Source organism: Cynoglossus semilaevis, chromosome 7, assembly GCF_000523025.1.
Source record: "Cynoglossus semilaevis isolate Cse_v1.0 chromosome 7, Cse_v1.0, whole genome shotgun sequence".
NCBI classification, from domain to species: domain Eukaryota; kingdom Metazoa; phylum Chordata; class Actinopteri; order Pleuronectiformes; family Cynoglossidae; genus Cynoglossus; species Cynoglossus semilaevis.
Genome location: NC_024313.1, coordinates 7,885,763 through 7,906,991, shown reverse-complemented (window position 1 = coordinate 7,906,991; position 21,229 = coordinate 7,885,763). Strand labels below are relative to the sequence as shown.

The 21,229-nt window shown below is 41.1% G+C and overlaps 3 protein-coding genes across 8 annotated transcripts in view; all 3 read left to right on the top strand.

Moving 5' to 3' along the window:
* plcb4b (phospholipase C, beta 4b) overlaps positions 1 to 15,892 on the top strand; it is a 48,440-nt gene extending 32,548 nt beyond the window's left edge. For 4 of the 5 annotated variants that reach the window (XM_025056955.1, XM_025056956.1, XM_008313240.3 and 1 more), the window contains 28 exons: positions 130 to 187; positions 950 to 1,058; positions 1,298 to 1,508; positions 1,644 to 1,737; positions 1,877 to 1,956; positions 2,041 to 2,125; positions 2,204 to 2,294; positions 2,376 to 2,471; positions 3,075 to 3,211; positions 3,419 to 3,662; positions 4,069 to 4,153; positions 4,548 to 4,672; positions 5,582 to 5,633; positions 6,160 to 6,262; positions 6,367 to 6,531; positions 7,658 to 7,862; positions 8,773 to 8,861; positions 8,985 to 9,141; positions 9,231 to 9,280; positions 9,924 to 9,989; positions 10,459 to 10,574; positions 10,761 to 10,836; positions 10,957 to 11,132; positions 11,257 to 11,358; positions 11,464 to 11,521; positions 11,983 to 12,069; positions 12,398 to 12,434; positions 13,046 to 15,892. In XM_025056955.1, coding sequence (XP_024912723.1) covers positions 130 to 187; positions 950 to 1,058; positions 1,298 to 1,508; positions 1,644 to 1,737; positions 1,877 to 1,956; positions 2,041 to 2,125; positions 2,204 to 2,294; positions 2,376 to 2,471; positions 3,075 to 3,211; positions 3,419 to 3,662; positions 4,069 to 4,153; positions 4,548 to 4,672; positions 5,582 to 5,633; positions 6,160 to 6,262; positions 6,367 to 6,531; positions 7,658 to 7,862; positions 8,773 to 8,861; positions 8,985 to 9,141; positions 9,231 to 9,280; positions 9,924 to 9,989; positions 10,459 to 10,574; positions 10,761 to 10,836; positions 10,957 to 11,132; positions 11,257 to 11,358; positions 11,464 to 11,521; positions 11,983 to 12,069; positions 12,398 to 12,434; positions 13,046 to 13,122 — 3,031 coding nt within the window. In that variant the 3' untranslated portion in view covers positions 13,123 to 15,892. The remainder of the gene's footprint in view (positions 1 to 129; positions 188 to 949; positions 1,059 to 1,297; positions 1,509 to 1,643; positions 1,738 to 1,876; positions 1,957 to 2,040; positions 2,126 to 2,203; positions 2,295 to 2,375; positions 2,472 to 3,074; positions 3,212 to 3,418; positions 3,663 to 4,068; positions 4,154 to 4,547; positions 4,673 to 5,581; positions 5,634 to 6,159; positions 6,263 to 6,366; positions 6,532 to 7,657; positions 7,863 to 8,772; positions 8,862 to 8,984; positions 9,142 to 9,230; positions 9,281 to 9,923; positions 9,990 to 10,458; positions 10,575 to 10,760; positions 10,837 to 10,956; positions 11,133 to 11,256; positions 11,359 to 11,463; positions 11,522 to 11,982; positions 12,070 to 12,397; positions 12,435 to 13,045) is intronic. The other variant, XM_008313241.3, reaches the window with a different exon arrangement.
* A 135-nt stretch (positions 15,893 to 16,027) lies between these two features.
* ankrd63 (ankyrin repeat domain 63) lies at positions 16,028 to 19,221 on the top strand. Its single transcript, XM_008313247.3, has one exon. It carries the CDS (start codon positions 16,980 to 16,982, stop codon positions 18,438 to 18,440), a length of 1,461 nt encoding a protein of 486 aa, XP_008311469.1. The 5' UTR covers positions 16,028 to 16,979; the 3' UTR covers positions 18,441 to 19,221.
* Positions 19,222 to 19,410: 189 nt separating this feature from the next.
* lamp5 (lysosomal associated membrane protein family member 5) overlaps positions 19,411 to 21,229 on the top strand; it is a 4,436-nt gene continuing 2,617 nt past the window's right edge. Inside the window, exons 1-4 of one of the 2 annotated variants that reach the window (XM_017033568.2) lie at positions 19,411 to 19,566; positions 20,030 to 20,208; positions 20,609 to 20,740; positions 21,088 to 21,184. In XM_017033568.2, the coding sequence (XP_016889057.1) occupies positions 19,515 to 19,566; positions 20,030 to 20,208; positions 20,609 to 20,740; positions 21,088 to 21,184 (460 nt within the window). In that variant the 5' untranslated portion in view covers positions 19,411 to 19,514. Of the gene's footprint in view, positions 19,567 to 20,026; positions 20,209 to 20,608; positions 20,741 to 21,087; positions 21,185 to 21,229 lie in introns of both variants that reach the window. The other variant, XM_008313242.3, reaches the window with a different exon arrangement.

Here is a 21,229-nt window from a genome sequence, read left to right as displayed (position 1 = left end):
GCTAGTGCAATGTAATGCTTTCTAATTTGAACTGACTGTGTTAAGGACTTGGAGGGTGTCATTTTATACCAGGAGCATAACATTCTGTTGTTGTTTTCTTTTCTTTTTTTCTAATTAATTCCTTTGCAGCAATGGGAACAAAACTGATTTTTTAACTGTAGACCAGTTAGTCAGCTTTCTGAATGAAGTAAGCTCTTTATCATTCATTAACTACTCTTGTGTGTTTGGCTTGCCCCTAAACCTGTGTGAAACTGCGCTGCTTTATCCTCGTCACCTCTCCCCGACCCTGGTGGAAGTTGCCCTACAGCCCAGATTGCACATCAGCTGCTCCTTAATTGACCTCCATTAAAGTCTGGGAGAGTTGCACCCTCAGTCAGGCTCTCAGGGCAACTTTCAACTAACTGCCCTGTTCTGCATGCCCGCTCTTATCTTGTTCCCCGTCCTGTAAGCGTTGCCACCCGCCTCCCTCCCCTCGTCTGATTGGTGTTGCAGTAGCAACATGTGGACAGAGGTGTCCATCCTGTTGCTTCCTGCTTGATTCGTCATGTTTCCTGCTGTCTGTCTTCCTGGCTGTTGTTTGTGGACATGTGGTTCATAGCCCAGGCCTGCGCTCTGTGTTGTGTTTGGACCTTTGAGCCACATATAGACCCTCACCCTCGTCTGACTTGCAGTGTTGTCACGACTGTTTTGCTAATTCGGAGCTGCCTGGAATCCCTGCATCCGTTGCCTTTCTTTTTCCTGTCTGTTTGGCTCGCCACGTTTCTGTTAATCTGTGACATGTTTCATTTGTTGCATCCTGGTTAGAATACACAACCACATGAGGGGAAAATCCAAAAAATAAATGTCAAATGTGTGTATTTTGAGTGTGGAGGATTGAGGTTGTTGTGTATCTGAGAAAAATATTTGGCTAATATCGGTGGATGATTGTTTGTTTGCTTGTTCTTCACAGAACCAACGAGACCCTCGGTTAAATGAGATTCTGTTCCCATTCTATGATCCCAAGAGAGCCATGCAGATCATAGAGAAATATGAGAGGGATGATCTGCTGAAGAAGAAAGGTAAGAAATACAGATGTGAAGAGAAGAGGAGGAAAATGGATGATGTGGATTGTAGTCTGCTGCCATCTGCCTGTACATTTTTGAAACTGCATAATGCCACACATAAACTCAAGTTTTTATAGTTGCAGATTATTTATCTATCTATGCATTGTCAGTCCATCACTCTATCAGTACCACTACTTACAGCATATGTTTATTTAATATCACAAAACGTAATAGCTCCTACACTTCGTCCTCAGGTCTCATGTCCAGTGATGGATTCTGTCGTTACCTGATGTCAGATGAAAATGCTCCAGTTTTCTTGGACAGACTGGAGCTGTGCCAGGAAATGGACCAACCCCTGGCTCACTACTTCATCAGCTCCTCCCACAACACTTACCTGACAGGCCGACAGTTTGGAGGAAAGTCGTCGGTGGAGATGTACCGTCAGGTTCTGTTGTCTGGATGCAGGTAGAGAATGCTGATGTGGACACAAATTACACAGATACGCACACAATACAGCAGTATGTTGATGAACCTAAGCCTTTTTTTGGTTAATAATAATATAGTACAATATCCACACATTTTTGTTATTTCTTCTGTCAGGTGTGTGGAGCTGGACTGCTGGGACGGGAAGGGAGAGGACCAAGAGCCGATCATCACACATGGAAAGGCCATGTGCACAGATATCTTATTTAAGGTGCACACACTCATTGTACTGCACCTGCCAAATGATCTACTTCCACATAATGTTTTTCTAAAGTGTGTGTCTTCCCTCTGGTGTTCAGAGCTTGACATTGCATTTTCAAAAAACATTTTTTTTATCGCCCTCTGCATAGGATGTCATCCAAGCCATCAGAGACACTGCATTTGTTACTTCAGAGTACCCAGTTATTTTGTCCTTTGAAAATCACTGCAGGTAAACGCACATGTCATTGTGGTGCGCACTGATTATTTACATTTTTGTGATTGTAAACTTCATCTCTGCATGTGTTTGTCACAGTAAACCCCAGCAGTACAAGATGGCCAAATATTGTGAGGAGATTTTTGGGGACCTGCTTCTCAAACAGCCTCTGGAGAACTATCCGGTCAGTACTTTGATTTTAGGTGATGTACTTTCACCACATGATGACAGTGATAGTTAAACGTATGTGTTTTATTCTCAGATTGAGACTGGCCGTGCACTGCCCTCTCCGATCGAACTCAAGCGTAAAATCCTCATCAAAAACAAACGATTGAAACCTGAAGTAGAGCAAAGTATGTCTTCAACCCATGTACACGTTGGATATTTTGAGTTTTACTCTCTTGTGATGTATTTAGTCGTTGTCTTAAATACAGAACAACTTGAGGCCTTTAAGAAGCACATGGAAGCAGGAGAGACCAACACCCCTGCCATCATTATGGGGGAGGAGAATGAAGACGACACAGAGAATGGTTTGTTAAGCTCAAACCAATACAACAGACCACATTTCTTTATGAAATCTTACCATAAAATGTGTCACTCCTATACCCTGTTGCTGTAGCAAATATAAGTCATTTCTTTCAGAAGTCTGTCATCATATTTACGGGGAGCCCAAACCATATTGTGTTTGTTTTGAGGTAAAAAAAAAAGATAAATTGTTGCTTGTGTAAAAGAACATGTAACAAAGATATTGATTATTTTTCTGGCCCAGATAAAACCCATATACCTTAGAAAAGCAGGTTTTGTTTTATGTATGGATACTGTATGCTACTACAACCAACTTGGGTACTTTGATAATTTGATGAGGACAATGTATTTATTTATTTTAATCCATCAAGGCCAAGTTAAATTAGATTTGCCTCAGGGACTAGGTTTGGGTAGTATGCAGTCCAGAAATGGCCCCTGAGCCAGAGGTTTGATAACCCCGTCGTACAAGAAGGGAGTACAGACAGGATTGCAGTATGAAGGGCATCTTGTGTAACGGAAAAAAAACAACTAAAGAATGACTGAATGAACACATTGAATCCAGGTTTCAATGAAAATTAAAGGTATTCTTTGCCTGGGTTTGTACGTAGGAGAAAAAGATGGCGAAGAAAAGGACCTAAATTCCGAGGCTCTGAGTCTGTCGGAGGCAACGAGTGAGAAGGAAGCAAACGGTGTTTCACAGAGAGGCACGAAGAAGAATGAGGAACGCAGCAACAGTATCAAGAAGGTGGGCTCCACATCTCATTAGTCCCCCTCTGGAAATACCCATTTTCACCACTAGGCACTGCTGCTACTCTAGCTATGGAATACACTGACTGTAGCATAACTAGAGTTGAAGATCAGCCTCACCATCTGTATATATTGTATATATTGTTAACATTAACTAGTTATATACCTATAACGTAAATATATGAATGCGCGTTAATGTTCCCAGGTACCTGGTTATGATGAAGTGACAGAGATGTCTGAAGCCACCGAGGCTACAGATGTCACAGATGTTTCTGAAGCCTCCGACCAAGACAATAACAAGAAGGGTGGAGAAGAGACAGAAGACTCTGAAGAAGCTCTCATAGCTCAGTACACCTACGTAGGAGCCACCACCAACATCCATCCGTACCTCTCAGCCATGGTCAACTACGCACAGCCTGTCAAGTTCCAGAGCTTTGATTTGGCAGAGGGTGAGCCCTGAGGTTTTTTTTTTTTTTTTAAACGTACACTAATTTAGACACGGACCTGATTCATGTGATAATTCAGCCTTTTTAGTTAGTTTTATTAATTGAAGTTAAATATCTCTTACATTAAAGAAAAAACATTAATTTAACATTAACATTTTCACGTTAACAGTGTTACTATTGAAAGTGTTGTTTTAATATGAAAAAATACATTCATACAGATACATGATTATATATATATATGTACTGTATTTATGCATGTTTGTATGTATATGTACATATATGGGTGTATATAGGCATTTATATATGTGTATCTCATCTTCTCTCACACAGGTTTTAATTGCTTGCATAAAATAAAAAATAAAAAATCCCTCTTCAATTTTTTGTTATTTCTTCTTCTGTGTTTTTCCAGAAAGAAACATCCACCACAACATGTCGTCTTTCAATGAGTCTGTTGGTCTGGGCTATCTGAAGACCAATGCCATAGAGTTTGTCAAGTATCCTTTTACTTATTGCTGTTTCCTGCCAAAAGATTTGTGAGCTACAAAGGAACATTTGGGGTCTGAAAAGATAAAAGACCACCCTGGTCTATGTTGTAATGCCAGCCTGTGGATTTGGTTCTAAGATGTAGATTATCTATAATCCTGGGGTTTCTTAAAAGAGCCTCATTGTATTTTTAGTCATCACGTTTTTAAACCTTATATGTTTCCACTCTGCTGCCAACTGGACTGGCATGACCTCCTGCTCCCCTCTTCCGCCACCCACTTACCTCCCCACATAGCCTCACTGCCTGTTCAGTGAACACTCACTGCAGCTTGAACACATATGACAAAATACACACATGCTCTCCATCTTTTTCTCTTTTTTTAATTTTCCTGAGCTTCGGCGCAGCTACAACAAGCGTCAGATGAGCCGCATCTACCCCAAAGGGGGCAGGGTAGATTCCAGTAATTACATGCCTCAGATCTTCTGGAACGCAGGCTGCCAGATGGTCTCACTCAACTTCCAGACCCCAGGTACCACAACACGTAACATGGGAACTCTAACCTGACATACAGTGTTACGCACAACACACATGTACACAGAGAAGCCAGCATCCAGTCACCCTCAGTCGCCGCCTTGATCTACAAAAGCGCGGCGGGCAGTGAAATTTCGACCTCCCACTACACTGATTAATAGACTCTTACATCACGGATGTGCGATCTTAAATAACATCTAACAGTAGGGTCAATGATCAACTGTCCACACTTGGCAACACTCTCTTCATTAAACACAGATGCCAAGAACCTTTCATTTCAGATTACAGACTTAAATCACCTCCAATGATTTTTCACCGATAAATCTAAAAATGTATAGCTTTGATTTGGTAATTCCTCCTACACTACACTAATTTGGCAGATGTTGCTGTTGTAGGCTGTCAATAAAAACAAGAATTCCTTGGAATATTTTTATTTTTTTTAATTTTTTCTTTTCAGACTCAGCTCCTACTGACCATCCTTGGTACTATAGCTATACTATAAACTAGATAAAACTCTAGTTATGTCTCAGCTAAAGGTTCACACACGACTTTGCTGCATCAGGTTTTTGCATGCCCATAGACGGTGCTATTTATGGTTTACCTACACAGTGAGTGATGCCTGTTGTAAAACAGCTGCTGTCCCACCGCCAGCAGCAAGAGGGTTCACAGCATATGGCTTGCTTGGAGGAAAGCGTGTGCGGTAGGGTCGCACAAGAGGTGGAGCATCTGTGATGGAGGGATAAATGGTTAGAGGATAAAAACACTGATGTCAGGGGAATGTTAAATGTGTTCGTCTTTAAACAGAAAATACTCCACAGTCGTCTTTGTAAACAATGTAAATGGTGGCTCTTATTAGCTGCGGTATATATTCCAAATTCATCATTTTATTTGTCTGCTTTTCTCCCAGATCTTGCAATGCAGTTGAACCAGGGGAAGTTTGAATATAACGGCTCCTGCGGGTAAGAACTCCTCTTTACTCTGTTGCCAAACTCGTTTCCTTCCCTCCCTCTCCTGTCCCTCTGTGAAACTCATAAATTAAACCACGTCACATCTCATTAGTGGTTGCCAGAGGTCATCGCAGCGACTGTCTACCCCCAAAAGCCAATGAGTGCTTAGGGAAGCAGAGCTCACTTACCTTGCAGGCTCTCTGCAGTCATCTGTCTCTTCCTCACTGCATTGTTGTATCCGTCCCTTTGCCCTAATGCTGTCCCCGAGGCTGGAGATTTAAGTGCTAATGCCCCTTAATCTCATATGTGGTGAGATCAGGGCTTTCGCAGACACACATCATTACTGATGTCACTCTGATGGGCCTCCTCTTAGTTCCAGTAAATCATCGGAACATTTTTAGTGTCTAAAATGTAGCAATAAAACTGAATTGAACTTTTATTACTTATATCATTTTTACATTGCCGTTTTCCTATTTATTTCTACAGAGTAAGGGTGTCTCTATGTTACTGTCTGTCTGTGTGTGCGCGTGTGTGTTAGATACCTTCTGAAGCCTGACTTTATGCGGCGGTCAGACAGGATGTTTGATCCGTTCTCAGAGACGCCGGTCGATGGTGTTATTGCTGCAACCTGCAGTGTACAGGTCAGGAAAACAAATGGGGGTTTTCCAAATGCTGAAGTAATGCAAAAATAATCACAAAGAAAAAAAAAACCTCACTGCTTTGAAATGACACTTTTTCTTTTTAGGTGATTTCCGGACAGTTTCTGTCAGACAAGAAAATAGGCACATACGTGGAGGTGGACATGTACGGTCTGCCCACAGACACCATCAGGAAAGAGTATCGCACACGTATGGTGATGAACAACGGACTGAACCCTGCCTACAACGAGGAGCCCTTCGTATTCAGAAAGGTAGGAGAGTGGAAAAGAAAGAGAGGAGTTGTTAACAGTCATACACCGTAAATGTGCTGTTGATGTAATTTAAAGGCAGACAACTGAACAGAATTAGAATAGAAAGAAGAAGCTATCAGTGGGTAAACGAAGTGGATGAAAACAAGTTCTATGCAGGAAGCAAAAAGAGAAGTAAGTAATATAAAAAAAAATACAAATGTGAATATTTGTTGTCAGAAGCAAAGGTATCACACACCAAAGGTAAATAATACCATTACAGACAGAGGCAGGAACAGAAAAGGCAGAGACTCGGTGTGTGTGTTTGCGCACGTGCCAGCGTGCAAGTAATAGTGCTGCTCTCAGCAGAATGAGGAGTCTCTCAGCCATGACTGTGACTCCAGCTTCTTAACACACACCATCAATCACAGGCTGCCGCAGTGCTGCTCTCTCTCTCTCACACACACACACACACACACACACACACAGAGCTCTATCACAGAGGGGCATCGCCTGCAAAGGCTTCTGGCGAAAACCCACAGATATACACCACCTTTATGCAAGCATGCAAGCTTATAGAGCATTGTCAGAGGGTGTCAGGGCAAACAATACACATTGCGAGCACCCTCGCTCCGTGCATCAGCAAGGCTGCATTTACGCAAGCACGCTGGCGGCGCTCCCACCCATTCATCCCTGGTGAGTATTCTCCGGCCCTTATCTGTAACCGTCCTCTCCGTTGAGGTATTAATCATTCTCTTCAAGTTCACTTATCTCTTCACACAAGTCTAGTTAAATGCTCCCTTTTTTAAGGGTCTGCACACGCAAGCTCATCTATAGGCCCAAATTACACACAGACACACACACACTATACAAGATATAGTGCACTCCTTGGATGTGCACTGGCTGTGAAAATGGATCTCAGCCTGAGATATGCTGTGTGTTGTTCTGCTATCACCCTCTTCCCCTGTATCACACTGTCACTGTCCCCTGATAGCGTCCCCTGTAGTGTCTTCCACGACCTTCGCCTTTAATGATTCTGTAAAATATAAAAAATTGTCAAACCAGTAGAATATTCCCCGAGATCAAATCCTAACCCCTTTACTTCTGTTTTCCATCCTCTCTGCTTCTACCTTCATCCTTCCTCTCTCAGGTGATCTTACCAGATCTTGCAGTGTTGCGGATCGCGGTGTATGACGACAACAACAAGTTGATTGGCCAGCGGATCCTGCCTCTGGATGGCCTTCAGGCCGGCTACCGCCACATCTCTTTGAGGAACGAGGGAAACAAACCGCTGTCTTTGCCCACCATCTTCTGCCAAATCGTCCTCAAGACCTACGTTCCAGATGGATTTGGAGGTAAAGGGAAAAAAAGGGAAACACATTTAAAAAAACGAATAAACTTTGCCTCAGAAGAACTGTTCAGTTCTGTGATTTTGTACTGCACTGCATTTGTGTCAGTTCAGCCGAGTATAGCTGTTGGAAAGATTACCCCCCTGCGAGCATCTGTAAAGCTGTGCTAATTATTATCATTATGCAACTAGTGATCAACCTTGATCCTCCTATCAAACTGTGGTGAGTTGGTTCCCTTTGTTTTGAAAGGAAGGTTCTTGAATTTGATGATAAAGAATGTTCAGAGACCCTGATTGCAGGTTTGTTTCACACCCACAGACTTTGTTTTACCACTTCATTTTATTCAGCCCTGATAAGACGGTGTGTTCAAGGCCCGTAGGGGAGAGAAGAGCAGTGTGGCACTATCTTCTTTGCTCACTTAAATTTTTCTTTGGGGCAGCTTTGAACATACACAGTAATGGAACGATGTTCCAAATGAAGATGATGGCAGAGAGTGTGGAGCAGCGCTGTCATTAAATAAAGCCAAAGGCTGACACTGAGGAGCTGCAACTGTACCCATTACTGTCAGAGCTGCTGCCAGAATCACTTTACAAACAGATCGTAGTAAGATTCTTACGTTTGAAAGCAATGCTTTTAGTGCATGTTTATTTGTCACCTCTGATTGTGATACTTTGTAATTGAATTCATTATTGATCGTGCAGGCGAGGGATGGAAGTTCTGTCATTTTAAGACCTGAGGATGATAACACTTCCCCTACATAAACTGCCTTTCTTTCAAATTACTTTAAATACACTGTAAAAACATGCTAATGTAATTTGTTACAACTGAAAAAAATCTAAAATTTATAGTAAAAAAAAATCATTTTACATGTTGGATTTTCATTCTTTCAACTAACTGATCACTGTGTGTGTCCCAGCTATCGTGGACGCCCTGTCAGATCCAAAGAAATTCCTGACCATAGCGGAGAAAAGGGCTGACCAGATGAAGGCGCTCGGCATCGACACGGTATAAGCAGCAGCATCTGACTTTGTTGAACCTCTTAGACAAAATAAAGAACCTCATGCTAATGTTGCAACTCAAAAGACTTTCCATTAAAAAGAAAACATAATTTGTTGCATTCGGTTGCAGAACGACATTGCAGACGTCCCCAGTGGAAGTTCTAAGAATGACAAGAAGGGAAAGGGCAAAGGTGACACGGTGAAGGCCAGCGTGACACCACAGAGCAGCTCGGACATGGCCCAGACGTCCAACTCTGCTCAGAACAACACGGCAGAGAACAAGAAGGGTACTTACACAACTTAAAGTACAAAACAACACTGAAATGCTCTGTGTTCATACTGTAAAGACATGCAATGTCTTCCTTTGCCGTCACAGACAACGCACTTGTGCCTAACGTCAGCATTGATGACTTGAAACAGATGAAGGTAGGTGTTTTACCTGGATCTAGATATCTATTTATCTGTCAGTATATTTATTTTTATCTGTATTCATGTATTCATATGTCATTGAAGATATTTATGCAGACATTTTGAAAATGCCTGATGATTGACTGAGATTCTTGAAAATGGATGAAAAACCTCAAACTGAGCTTTCGTGATTTAATTAATATTTACATTTATAACCAAGAAAACGTATGCAACGTATACGTGTTTTTTTTACGTATAAAACTTAATAACAAATTTAATTTGTTTAAATTAGAGCTATCAAAATGAATACATAAAAATTATTTTAGTGTATGTTAACACATGGGCAGAATGACCGGATTAATTAATATATATCATGTATAATTAAGATGACAATCATGATTAATTGTTATTTATCCATAATTTAATTTAATTATTTAATTAGTGTTGTATATATATCTGCAGTATGTAAATGATTAGCAAAAAAAAACAACAACAAGAATTTAACTTTAAATGAGTTCACATTCAACTCATAGACCAGGGTTAGTGTTCGTCCTTTCTCTCAATAATGGACCGGGTGTCTTTCCAAGTTTCATATAAAGTACGCAGACATCTCTCTGACCTGTGCAAAATTACTTTACTAATGCTGTTTGTTCAACCACAGACGTACCTAAAATTGATTAAAAAGCAACAGAAGGAGCTGAGTTCATTGAAGAAGAAGCACTTGAAGGTGAGTGATTGATTAAACCCAGGCCTGCTCTCCTGTTGTCTCATTTATTCCAGACAGTTATTGATGCTCAGATGGTCAGAACCTGGGCCAGGAGGCCGCGGTCACCTTTCATCTCCACTGACCGTAGCCACATCACTGCATCTGCTCCAACACACACAGACACATAAAAGGATGTTTTCTGTTTAAAATTAGACTTGCTAACCACCACAGTTGATGCTGCCTCACACACAATAGCTCCTTGATTTCCACACTTCTCCAACATATTGTTTGAAGCGTGTACAGTAGATCAGCATCCATCTGTCAGCTGATTGAAGATGGCCGCACTCTCATTTTACCTTAATGTCAATTCATATTTTTTAAATAATGTACTGCGGCTGCCCTAGTTTGTAGCACGTTAGCAGAGCAGAAATAAAAACTCCTCATCCGAATAAATATTGATTTCATGAAAGCTGTATGTTGGATTTGACAGGATCAGAATGTAATGCAGAAGGCCCATTGTACTCAGATGGAGAAGATGGTGTCTCTGCATGACAAGGAGAAAACCACACTGGAGAAGCTAGTGGAGAAAGCAATCAAGAAACGAGGGTAAGTGGTAAAAAAGAAAAGTAATGTTAGATATATTTGACAAAATGAAAATGGAATTTGCTGTGTTTGTTTTATAAAACGGTTTTCTATTCAACTACTATCTGCATTTAAAGTGTAAATGTTGATTTAGTGAGTGTTAGGTCGACTCTTAGATCAACAACCTCAACTAAACTATTTTTCCTGCAGGGAAAACAACTGCCAGGAGCTGAAGAAGGAGACGGAAGATAAGATCCAAACACTGGTCACCGATCATAAAGCCAAGGTGACTACAGTATGCACCCCTCCCCTATATCCCACCCCCTTTCCACACACACACACAACAGCTATTGTTAGATTGTCAGAAAAAGAATGCCTGTGTAGCTTTGGTGTGTAATTTTTGCAGGTAAAGGACATCACAGCACAGCACACCAAGGAGTGGTCGGAGCTGAGCAGCGGTCACAGCAGCGAGGAGCAGGAAATGAAGGACAGCCACGTCACGCAGCAGTGCGAACACCTCAAGAAGCTGTTAGCCAGTGTTCAGGAGCAGCAGACAGTGCAGCTCAAACTCATTCACGACCGGTGAGAGGCTCAGATACAGATGCAGTTCCTCACAGCCGGCTACACTGACATGTAAGTTCGTTACCTGCAGCTGAAAGTGTCACAGTAATAAAAGTAGCTGTGGCCTCTTTTAATATTGTTTTAGACAAAGCAAAGAAATGCGGGCCAACCAGGCCAAGATGTCCATGGAGAACAGCAAAGCCATCAGCCAGGACAAGAGCATCAAAAACAAGGCAGAGCGAGAGAGGTGGGCCATACTATACTGTACTGTACCGTACCACACCACAAGTGGGACATAATGTGTTGAAACACGTTAGCTTTTAAATGATATCTGTGTTGTGTTTTTCTATAGGAGAGTCCGTGAGTTAAACAGCAGTAACACCAAGAAGTTCATGGATGAAAGAAAGAGAGTGAGATGTTTTTATTTATTACATTATACTTACCATAGAGTTTTAAAGCTGTGTATGTAGAGAATGTAGATTATATATTTATTTAAATGAATCTAATCCTGTAATCCATTGATGTGCATTTCCTGGTGAAAAAAAAAAAAAAACAATTGCTACTATTGGTTTTTTGTTTTGTTTTTTCTTAAGAGTGAAATGGTCTCTATATCAGGGGTCTCCAATTTTTTGTTCTCCAAGAGCCACTTTTACCATATAAAAATGGCTAAGAGCTAAGTTTATAAATGTTTGTTAGATTCATTAGCCTTCAGCGAGCTACTTGGAAAAGGGCGGAGAGCTACTGGTAGTTCGCAAGGGACACGTTGGAGACCCTTGTTCTATATCATATAGCATATTCTTTCTGATTCTGATTGTATTTTTATTTTCTTTTATTCATGGTGGTTTTGCCTTGGTCTCCTTTGTGTCTGCAGCTGGCTATGAAGCATCAGAAAGAGTTGGAACAGTTACAGAAAAACCAGAGAGAACAGTTGGAGAAACTGGAGAAGTTCAACGAACAGGTAAAGACGGTTCACAGCACTGTTACTGGCGCTTTACTGCAGATTTGAACATCGCTGTGTGAGGTTGCATGTTTTGGTTAAATGTCCCTTGTCACACCATGATTGTCCCAAGTATGCAAGAAAAAGGACGAGATTGTAGAATAAAGTTTGTTTTAGACCTTAGAGTAAACACTGGAAGTACTAGAAAATATAGTTTGTATCAAGGTGTCATTTTTTTCATTGTTGTTTTTTTTTTATTATTATTTTGTCATGATTTACCTGTTACCTATACATGATTACTTGGATTCACTTGTTCATTTTTTAATATAATTTGCTTCCTCTGGCACAGCTTTTGAAATCACACCATGCAAACAAACACCTTCAAGGTAGGCATCTCCATCTCATCTCATCTCTGTCATCTCCACCTCTTGATTCCAGCACCACCTAAAGTTCAACCTTACTTTCATTTTTGCCGATTCTGTTTTTCACCCTTTTTCTTCTAACAAAGACTAATTATTACAGTGACTTGGACTATCAGGTTCTTGGGTTAAATGTATTCCTGCAGGGAAGGAAGAGAACTTTTTTTTTTCAAATATTAACCTAAATAAATAACCTGATATAATTCTTGAGGTGGTTTATTATTATTTGTATTGTGGAACTCCAATTCCCCTCATTTCTAGTCTGCAGCTCTCAGGATGTCAGCAGTGCCAACCAGCAGCTTGCGTCATTCATCACTATGACTCACCAGCTATTACTAAGCACAAACATCCAGCTCACAACCTGCTTCTCTGTGCTTTCACAGCTCGTGTGTAACGTACATGGTATTTCCATCTACAAACGTACAGTGGCAGATGTGAATATTGATGAGGGGAAAAATGATCACTGTGTATTACGGATAAAGTGATGTGGGGTAAACATTAAAACAGACAGAAAGTGAGTCCAGCAGCCACGTATTTAGAATAACTTTCTGTTTCTGTCTGTTTGTTGTTCCTCCAAGGCCAAGGACATGCAGCAGATGGTGAAGCTGGAGGAGGAGATGGACCGCAGGCCTGCCACAGTGGTGTGAGCGACTGAAACCCACACACAAACACACACACTCTCACTCCTACACACGCAAGCAGCTCCAGACAGCTCTGTTCAACCGAGTGACGAAAACCCTGCCTTCACCACTGTCCGTGTAACTTCTCTGTCCAAGTCACGTACTTTAGATTTTCACTCTCTTATTTCGTCCTCTGTCTGTTCGTCTGTTCTGCACACCCTCCCCCCCAGCCCACCTCTCTTATTTTATTACACTGAGTCATTGGTGCTTATCACTGTTTGACAGGATTCAACCACTTATCCAGTAAGGAAATGTTACTTTATGAGATGCAGCAGTGTCGGACGTCTCCCCTCCTCCACTCTGTGTGTAGAACTGAATTTCCTGTTCTGCTCACTGTTCTCTGCAATCTAAAATCTCACACACACTCAAATGAATGTGTTCACTCAAGGGTTAGATTGAAGTGGACATCTGTTCCTTTTTCAATACTTTTTTTTTTTTCGTATCAGTACCCAGTTAGAGAGAGTCTAGAGGAGGGGAGAAGAATATGTATAAGACGTGTCATTTTATAGCACAAATGATTAAACAGAGTGGAATACACTGTCCTGTACTGTACGTGACACTCTGTATGTAACAGGCCATCAAATCAATGTGAAAGATGTAGCAGTGCTAAAGACTCCTAGTTTAGTTTGTTGTAATAAGAATGTATTTTCTAAAGAGAAATTACAATATGGAAGAAAAGGAATCATCTGTCACTCTTTGACAGTGACTTAAATGTATTTGACATGTTTGTTTGTTGTCACTGTTACACCCCTAGTCTTTAAGATACCATGAGGATAAATATCTCTGAATATTTGAATTATATCTACCTTGATTTATAGATATAAAGACTCCTACGGTTTTCTGTTTACAACTGCAAAACTTTCCAAATCGATACTTTGATATTCATCTTTCAAGTTGACATTCATAGTATTAGATAATTCAAGTGTCTGCCAAGTATTACAGCAAAGCCTTTAATGAAGTGTAATACTAACACGGAGGTTAAAGGTATAGTATGCAGCAATTTATTTTTAAATGAACCGGAAAATGAATTAAAATGAAATGTATCGTTTTAATTGACTGGAGGTTGAAGGTGTTATTAATTTCCTATGTTATTATTAAGTCCATTTATTGTTCTATTTTAATCTACACTTATCCTGCTGTCTTTTGCAAGCAGTCTGGACACTTCTATAAACCAACTAGGTTGAAGTAATGAAATTAAACATAATTATGTTAGGTTTTTTGGAAAACATTGTAACCTAAATCTAAACTGCTGCAACTAACCACCTACTCTGTCACGAGGTTCATTTTCTATACCCGATGGACAATCTTCTCGACAGAGGCTAGCTACTTGTTTTTACTCACTAAAATAAAAAAATAAATAAAATGTCTGCATACTATATCTACAGTGTTTTCAGTACAATACCATTCAAGATTTACTTTCATCATCATCAACCAGCCATTCATGTCACTTTATTCCATCAGTTTCCAACTCATCAAAACCACATAAAGGGAAGCTCTCCCTTTATATTTTCCTGATTGCACTTTAGAAACCTTAGCAGGTTCAACTCAATGTGTCCCTGTTTGACTGCGTTCAAGGGCCATTAAAAAAAAAAGCCCCATAACGACAAGTCTACGACGGAGCTTGTTACGTAGCTTCCATTAAATCGCCACACAAGACCAGGTCTTCTCCCCTCATGTCCCTCAGTGTTTCCCTTTAAAATGTATTAAAGAAATACAGAAGGTTAAAGACCAGAAACTGCTGTAATCAGCCCGGACACTGCTGAACATAAACTGCTGCAAAGGGACAGAGATGTCATTCAGTCATAGATAAAGTAAAACCTGTGGGTACTGTAGTAACGTGCACATACAATCATGCCAGGTCGTTGAAGTGCAATGGTGTTACACAAAGACGAACCAAAACACACTATCGTATTGATAACACACTTAAAACACAGAAATAAAAGCACCTTGAGGTATTTTGGCCTTTTGTTTTTTTTTTTTTTTTTTCTGCTGTTGTAATCTGCTGTAATCCATTTAAAGGGTAGACGGGACTTTGTTGTATATACTGGAATGTATTTGATTTTCTTTCATTTACACTTGGGTTCTTTCATTTAAGGGTATGGGGACAGAATTGGAGACTGGGTAATCTATTTTTTCACCACTTGGTTTTGTTTAATTTGTTTGTTTTTTTTTTTCAAATCTGCCCTTTATGCACCGCGCAAACAGCATAAAACTCTCACCACATATCTAGTGCAGAGATTAACGAGTAAAAGTGCTTTTACATTTTATTCCAATGCTTTCGAAATGTGCCACTCAAATGTGTCTGTTAGGATGTTTAAAGTATTTCATGAATGATAAAATGCCAAATTAAGGGGTTATTTATATGAAGATATAAAAAAAGAATATATATATTATATATTAAATTTGTGTAGTTTAACATTATGTTTTTAGAGGCTTTTTTTGCACTAGTTGAATGTCTGTTTTCTGTTGTGTGATTACATGTAACCTAATGGCTCTGTTAGTTTGACTAAAAGCAGGTTATTTTTTGCAGAGCGACATCACAGGTTTTGAGTTTCTTGGATTCTATGTATCTCCTCTCTGTTTTCTATTTAAATCGTAGCGTGTCGACAGACCATTCTGTGTGTGTTTTTGTATTTATATTGTAGTGTTGAACTTATAGCAATGAAAACACTGTTGTTATCCGGCTCCTTTAATACTGTTTTATAGTATGTGTACCAATAAATCCAGGTGTAAAATGGGACAAAACCAAGTGTTTCACATGTGTATCATTTGTCTCATCTGCTGATCTTTCTCCTGTTTAACAAACTTCTCCTTCTTTTGTGACAGATGAAAATCATCTCATCTGATCTTGTTTGAAGAAGCAGAGAGATGGTGACACTTTTCACTCTTTTATTCAAAGATTATTCCTTTGGTCAAATAACATCAACTGCATCTGCTGTTATACTTACAGCTCTGTTAAGTTGTATATATAAAGCTTAAACTAAATTATCAAATGTATTTAGTAAATCAGATACCAACCTGTGAACAAAACAGTAGAGAAATAGTAAAAAGTTTTAAAAAAATGTCTGTAAGCCAGACATATTTCACCTTCAAATGCTCAGTTCCACTGTCTTTATCAACATTTGATAATACTTCAAGATCCATAGAAAACTGCCCAAGTGCCAAGATTGGCCCCACGGCCAGCTTTTGAACACCAGTGCTTTAAAATTAGAATCAGTAAACACTTAATTAATCTTAAGAGAAAATAGAGATGTGAGAGCTGCTCCTGCTAGGTGTTAGGTTTATGAAATACACAGAAAATATAATATGATAAAGATAAGATTACTTTATGTATGTATATAATTAATGTATAATTTACATATTCAAGTCCATTGTAAATGTTTTCAGCTTTTAAAACAAGCTTTATAAAATTTGAAAATTGACCAAATATGACTAACAAACTGCAAAGTGGTTGAATAAGCCTTTAGTCTGTAGTTCATATTTTGTTATTTCATTTGTTTATTTTTTTTTCAAACACCACCCACATGTTCACTGACTTAACAAGAAGCACTGCTGACTAAACAAGTGCAGAGTGGGTTCATAACCCACATCTACTCATGAAGACAGGCGGCTTCAGCCCTTTGTTATTGTAAGTGAAATATTTCCATTTGAAAGAGGAACAAAGCGCAGCAATTATGTTTGCGTTGCGCAGCAACCCGGAGTCCGTTTCCCTTCTATAAAACAGGGCTGATGTGAGTGGTGGACTTGGTGTCTCCGTTTCCAAACCTGCATGTTCCAAACAACGGACTGATGACATTTCTCGCTTGAAATCTTGATAATTCATCTCAGAAACATGTTGAAGACTCCGGGCAAGTCCAAGACCGGCACCAAGATCCTCCTGGACGCTATGTCCAAAGACAAAGTCCACCTGGCGAGGTTTGTTCTGGACGCGCTGGATGGAGAAATCGTTGATTCCAAAACAGAGGGCGCACAGACGCCTCTCATCTCATCTGTGCTGCTTCCTGAAGGCCATGTGCGCTGCAAGTTTGCAGAGCTGTTGCTGGAGAGAGGAGCCAGAGTCAACTGTCAGGACAGCGACGGGCGCACTGCACTCAGTCACGCGTGTGAAAACGGTTACCTGGATGCTGTAAAGATCCTGGTCCGATACAACGCAGACCCGGAGATCGTTGACTCCTGGGGGAACAGCGCCTTGATGTACGCCGCAGTCACGGGTCACTCTGCCGTGGTGGATTTTCTGGTGAGAGCATTCAAGAGGCTGGGTCTCCAGATAGACAGACAGAATAAAGTTGGAAACTCTGCCGTGGGAGTGGCCAAATATCTCGGACACACAGACTGCATCTCTGCGCTCATCTCCAAGAAGAGCCGAGAGTTTGAGGAGGGCGCTGAGAGAAATATAGAGTCACGACTTTATTTGAATGTTAAAGAAAGAGGTGAAAAGGTCAGAGCTGGAGGCAAACTTCAAATGTGTGATCACCCCGATTGCGCGTTGACTCCAAACTGCAGAATAGAGCCAGGGTTTAAGCTGAAGCCAATTAGGACTCCATTAATGGGCTCCATGGAAGAGTCTGAAAGAGAGGACGACAGCTTATCGCCTCAAGGTGAGCTGACTTTATCGGGGTTATTAACCCCCAACCTACCTTCTCCAGCTCCACACCAGCCTTCTAACGCTAAGAAACTCAGTGACAGGCTGATGCAGTCTGATTATCGCCTCCCACCTCTGAAACACAACCCTGAGGCTCCAAAATCATTGTTCTTCTCACCTCAGCCTCACAGAAACCAGCTCAAATCATCCGTCCTGGGAATTCTTCTGACTCCAGTCCTTTCCAAAAAGTCTATTAAGAAACCAGAAACAGAAAAATCTAAATTTTTAGACTTCTGTGGTGGTCTTCGATTTCACGACAGCTATTACCAAAAAAGATGCAGCCTTCCAACCAGTGTCCTCAGCCCCACACCACCAGAGCGCACTTTGATGCCATGTCGCAAGTTCAGGACGGTGATGAGACGTGAAGCGTCTCCCTGTAAAGCCAAACTTCCTCAGTTGACCCAGACCAACTCATCGAAGACCTTCTCAGTGCTGAGCAACAAGCTCTTGCGCCGATACACTTCTCCGGATATTAAAAAAACCGACAAAGACTTGGAGGAAGGTCCAGTCATGACTCCAGGGCGCATACCGCGGTCTGAAACGTTTCCCCAGACCGCAAAACATCCCCAGGTTGGCAGCAAGTCCAGCATCGACAGTATCAGCTCCGTTAAGTGCGAGTTTGATTTGAATTTTAAAATGCTGAACAATTAAAATGCCAACAGCGCCGTGCGTAAAAGTGTTCCTCACGGATCCACCAACTGTTTGATGCGTTAAAGTAACAAAACACTTTGGTTTAATCAACTGAACTGTATTATCTGTTAAAATTAATCACCTTTGTATAATCTATGATGTGTTGCCTTAGGTTAAAAAACTCTTCAACTGGATTTGAACTACAATACAGTACAGTTTGTCAGGGCGCATTACTGCAGCCCCACGCCACGGCTGAAAGGTAATGGAACTTCTTGTGTCAGTGTAAATGCTTGACTCTACTTTAAGCCACTCCTTTTGGTGGGAGGTTACGTCAAAGGTGCAGGGGCAAAGCGGTTATTAGACCAATCGAACCGATTCAATGTACCGTGTCGCAATGTTTGGTGTACCTTTGGGTCATGTGTAAGTTTTTGTCCAAAAATAAAAGTAGTTTGGCGTAAACATGGTACTTTGTGTATTTATTGCCAACCAAGGATTTTAAGTCAAAGCAGTTTTTCCCTCACTTTCCCTTCCATCCACTGTTAGCTGCAGAATTGTTGAGAGTGGGAGGGAAGGGAGTGATGACGGCGTTTTCCCTCCAGACATACATCATTTCATTCTATCCTACAGCTGCGACCAGAGATGAAGAATACAACACTGCGAATGCGAGTATCACAACAGACACGGAGTTTCTCTCTTTTTTATTTGATTGATTATTGAAGTTATTAATCTGAAGGAGTCCTGTCGTTCAGCTGTCAAAGAATAATATTTTTTTTTAAAAAAGAGTTCGGTCCAGATTCTCTGAACTCCTCACTGCCAGCTGTTTCTCTAGCCTCAACCGGATCTTACGTCCAATCTGGAGACATTCTGCAGCAATCACAACGACCGAAGCGTGGAGAATACCCTCATCTCTTTCTCTCTCTCTCTCTCTCGCTCTCTCCCTCTCTCTCTCTCTCTCCCTCTCTCTCTCTCTCTCTATACTCTCCTTGTCGCCTATTTTTTTCTTCATCTCCTTCTCTCTTCCGTGGGTTCAGCGCAGGCTGCCCAGTCACTCAGCACCCCTTCTTTTATCAGCTTTTGGGGACGCCGCCAGCAGAAATGGGACGACTGGGATTCAGCACCACGGACAGCGCTCGACTTCTGCTGACTGGTAAATGATGTGTAGACGTGTGTGTTTATGTGAAAGTGTCAGTGCGAGAGTGTGTGTGTGTGTCGTGACTGCTCACTGCAGTGGGTGTGTGTGTGTGTGGTTGTGGGTACCAGTGTGTGTGTGTGTGTGTGTGTACGCGAGTGTGTGTGTGAGCGTATTCGTGTATTAGTATTTCTAGTTTCCTCCGTAGATCGATATAAAAGTGCCTCAAACACCATCCGGGTTCAGACCACAGTTTGGTTGTTTTTTTGTTTTTTTTTGCGCACTCCTTTGTGTGTCTTACTGCAGATCTCAGCCTTTTAACCTGATTCTGACTTTGCCTGAGGAAACACAGGTGATCTGTAACACTCATCTGAAGATGTTGCAGAAATTCAGCTTAACTCACTGACACCGTTTTCTGCTGGCTCTGCATTTTTTTGATGTGTACAACTTCTCACGCCAGCCTCCTCCTTATGGTCAGCAGGTGTGCTGGCGCTGTCCGTGGTGCTGGCCGAGCAGGAAGGGGAGAACCTGTCCGGTCTTTCTGACAACCCGGACAAAGGAATCTTCGCTGTGCGGGAAAACGGCACCACATGCCTGTTGGTGGAGTTCGCTGTGAAATTCCTTGTGCCGTATGACGTCCTCGCTCTCAACGGGATAGACGTAAGGAATTCCATGATGATTTGATCAGAGTCGATTCCACACCTAATGTGCGTAAACATGAGGCATTTTTATTTTGTTTTATTTATTCGCACTGAAGTACTATTAGTGACAAAATATTCAGACGACAAAGAAACTATAGGATTTTAGAAACCGTGTTGGACAGTTATGCGTAAAATTCTGATGTCGCAACATCAAAAGTAGAAAAACTCAAACACAATGTATTTCTATATCGCTCTTTAAATCATTGAGATTATTTTAAACAAAAATATTTACGTTGTTTCATGAGTTCCTCCATAAAGGGACAAGCCAAATGCTGAAATCTCCCTCCAGAGACATCTTAGTCCATCATCTGTTTCTGTGTGTCGGTGCATTCCCACGTGTTTATTCTGTCTGTGTGCAGCTGATCACCGAGCAGGCTTCCTTCAATCTGCCCCGTGGGGCAGAAATCGAGGGTAAATGCGACAGTACCGAGTCAGAAATCCACATAAGCTGGAAAAACAACGCCTACACTCTCCGCATCTATTTCTCAAAGGTATGTGGGGGAAAAACATTTATATTATTATCATTTAAAAAACAAAACGGTTTTGGTTTAAATGATCCCACTGACTAACTTAATGACGCGTGCTGTGGTAGACTAATATTAGATGTATGTATTCAATAAATAGTTTAAAATGATTGTACTGGCACTGTGTGACTCAGCAGGAGCAGAGGAGCTGTGATGCATTTATTTCAAAAGTGAATTTCAGTGAATGGAGACTATCTCTTCTCCACCGCCTGGCCTGTTTATGCTGAGTATGGGCCAACCTGCTCTCTCTCTCTCTGTGTCTGTGTGTGTGTCTGTGTGTGTCTGTGTGTGTGTCTGTGTGTGTGTATTTGCAGGAATTCCGTGACAAGGGCACTGAGGTGTGGAAGATTAGCAGGGTCCAATTCGTTTACGACACCTCGGAGACGTCGCATTTCATCAACGCATACAACCGTGAGTTTCCCACCGAGTGTACAGTAGCGACTCAGCACATTTCCC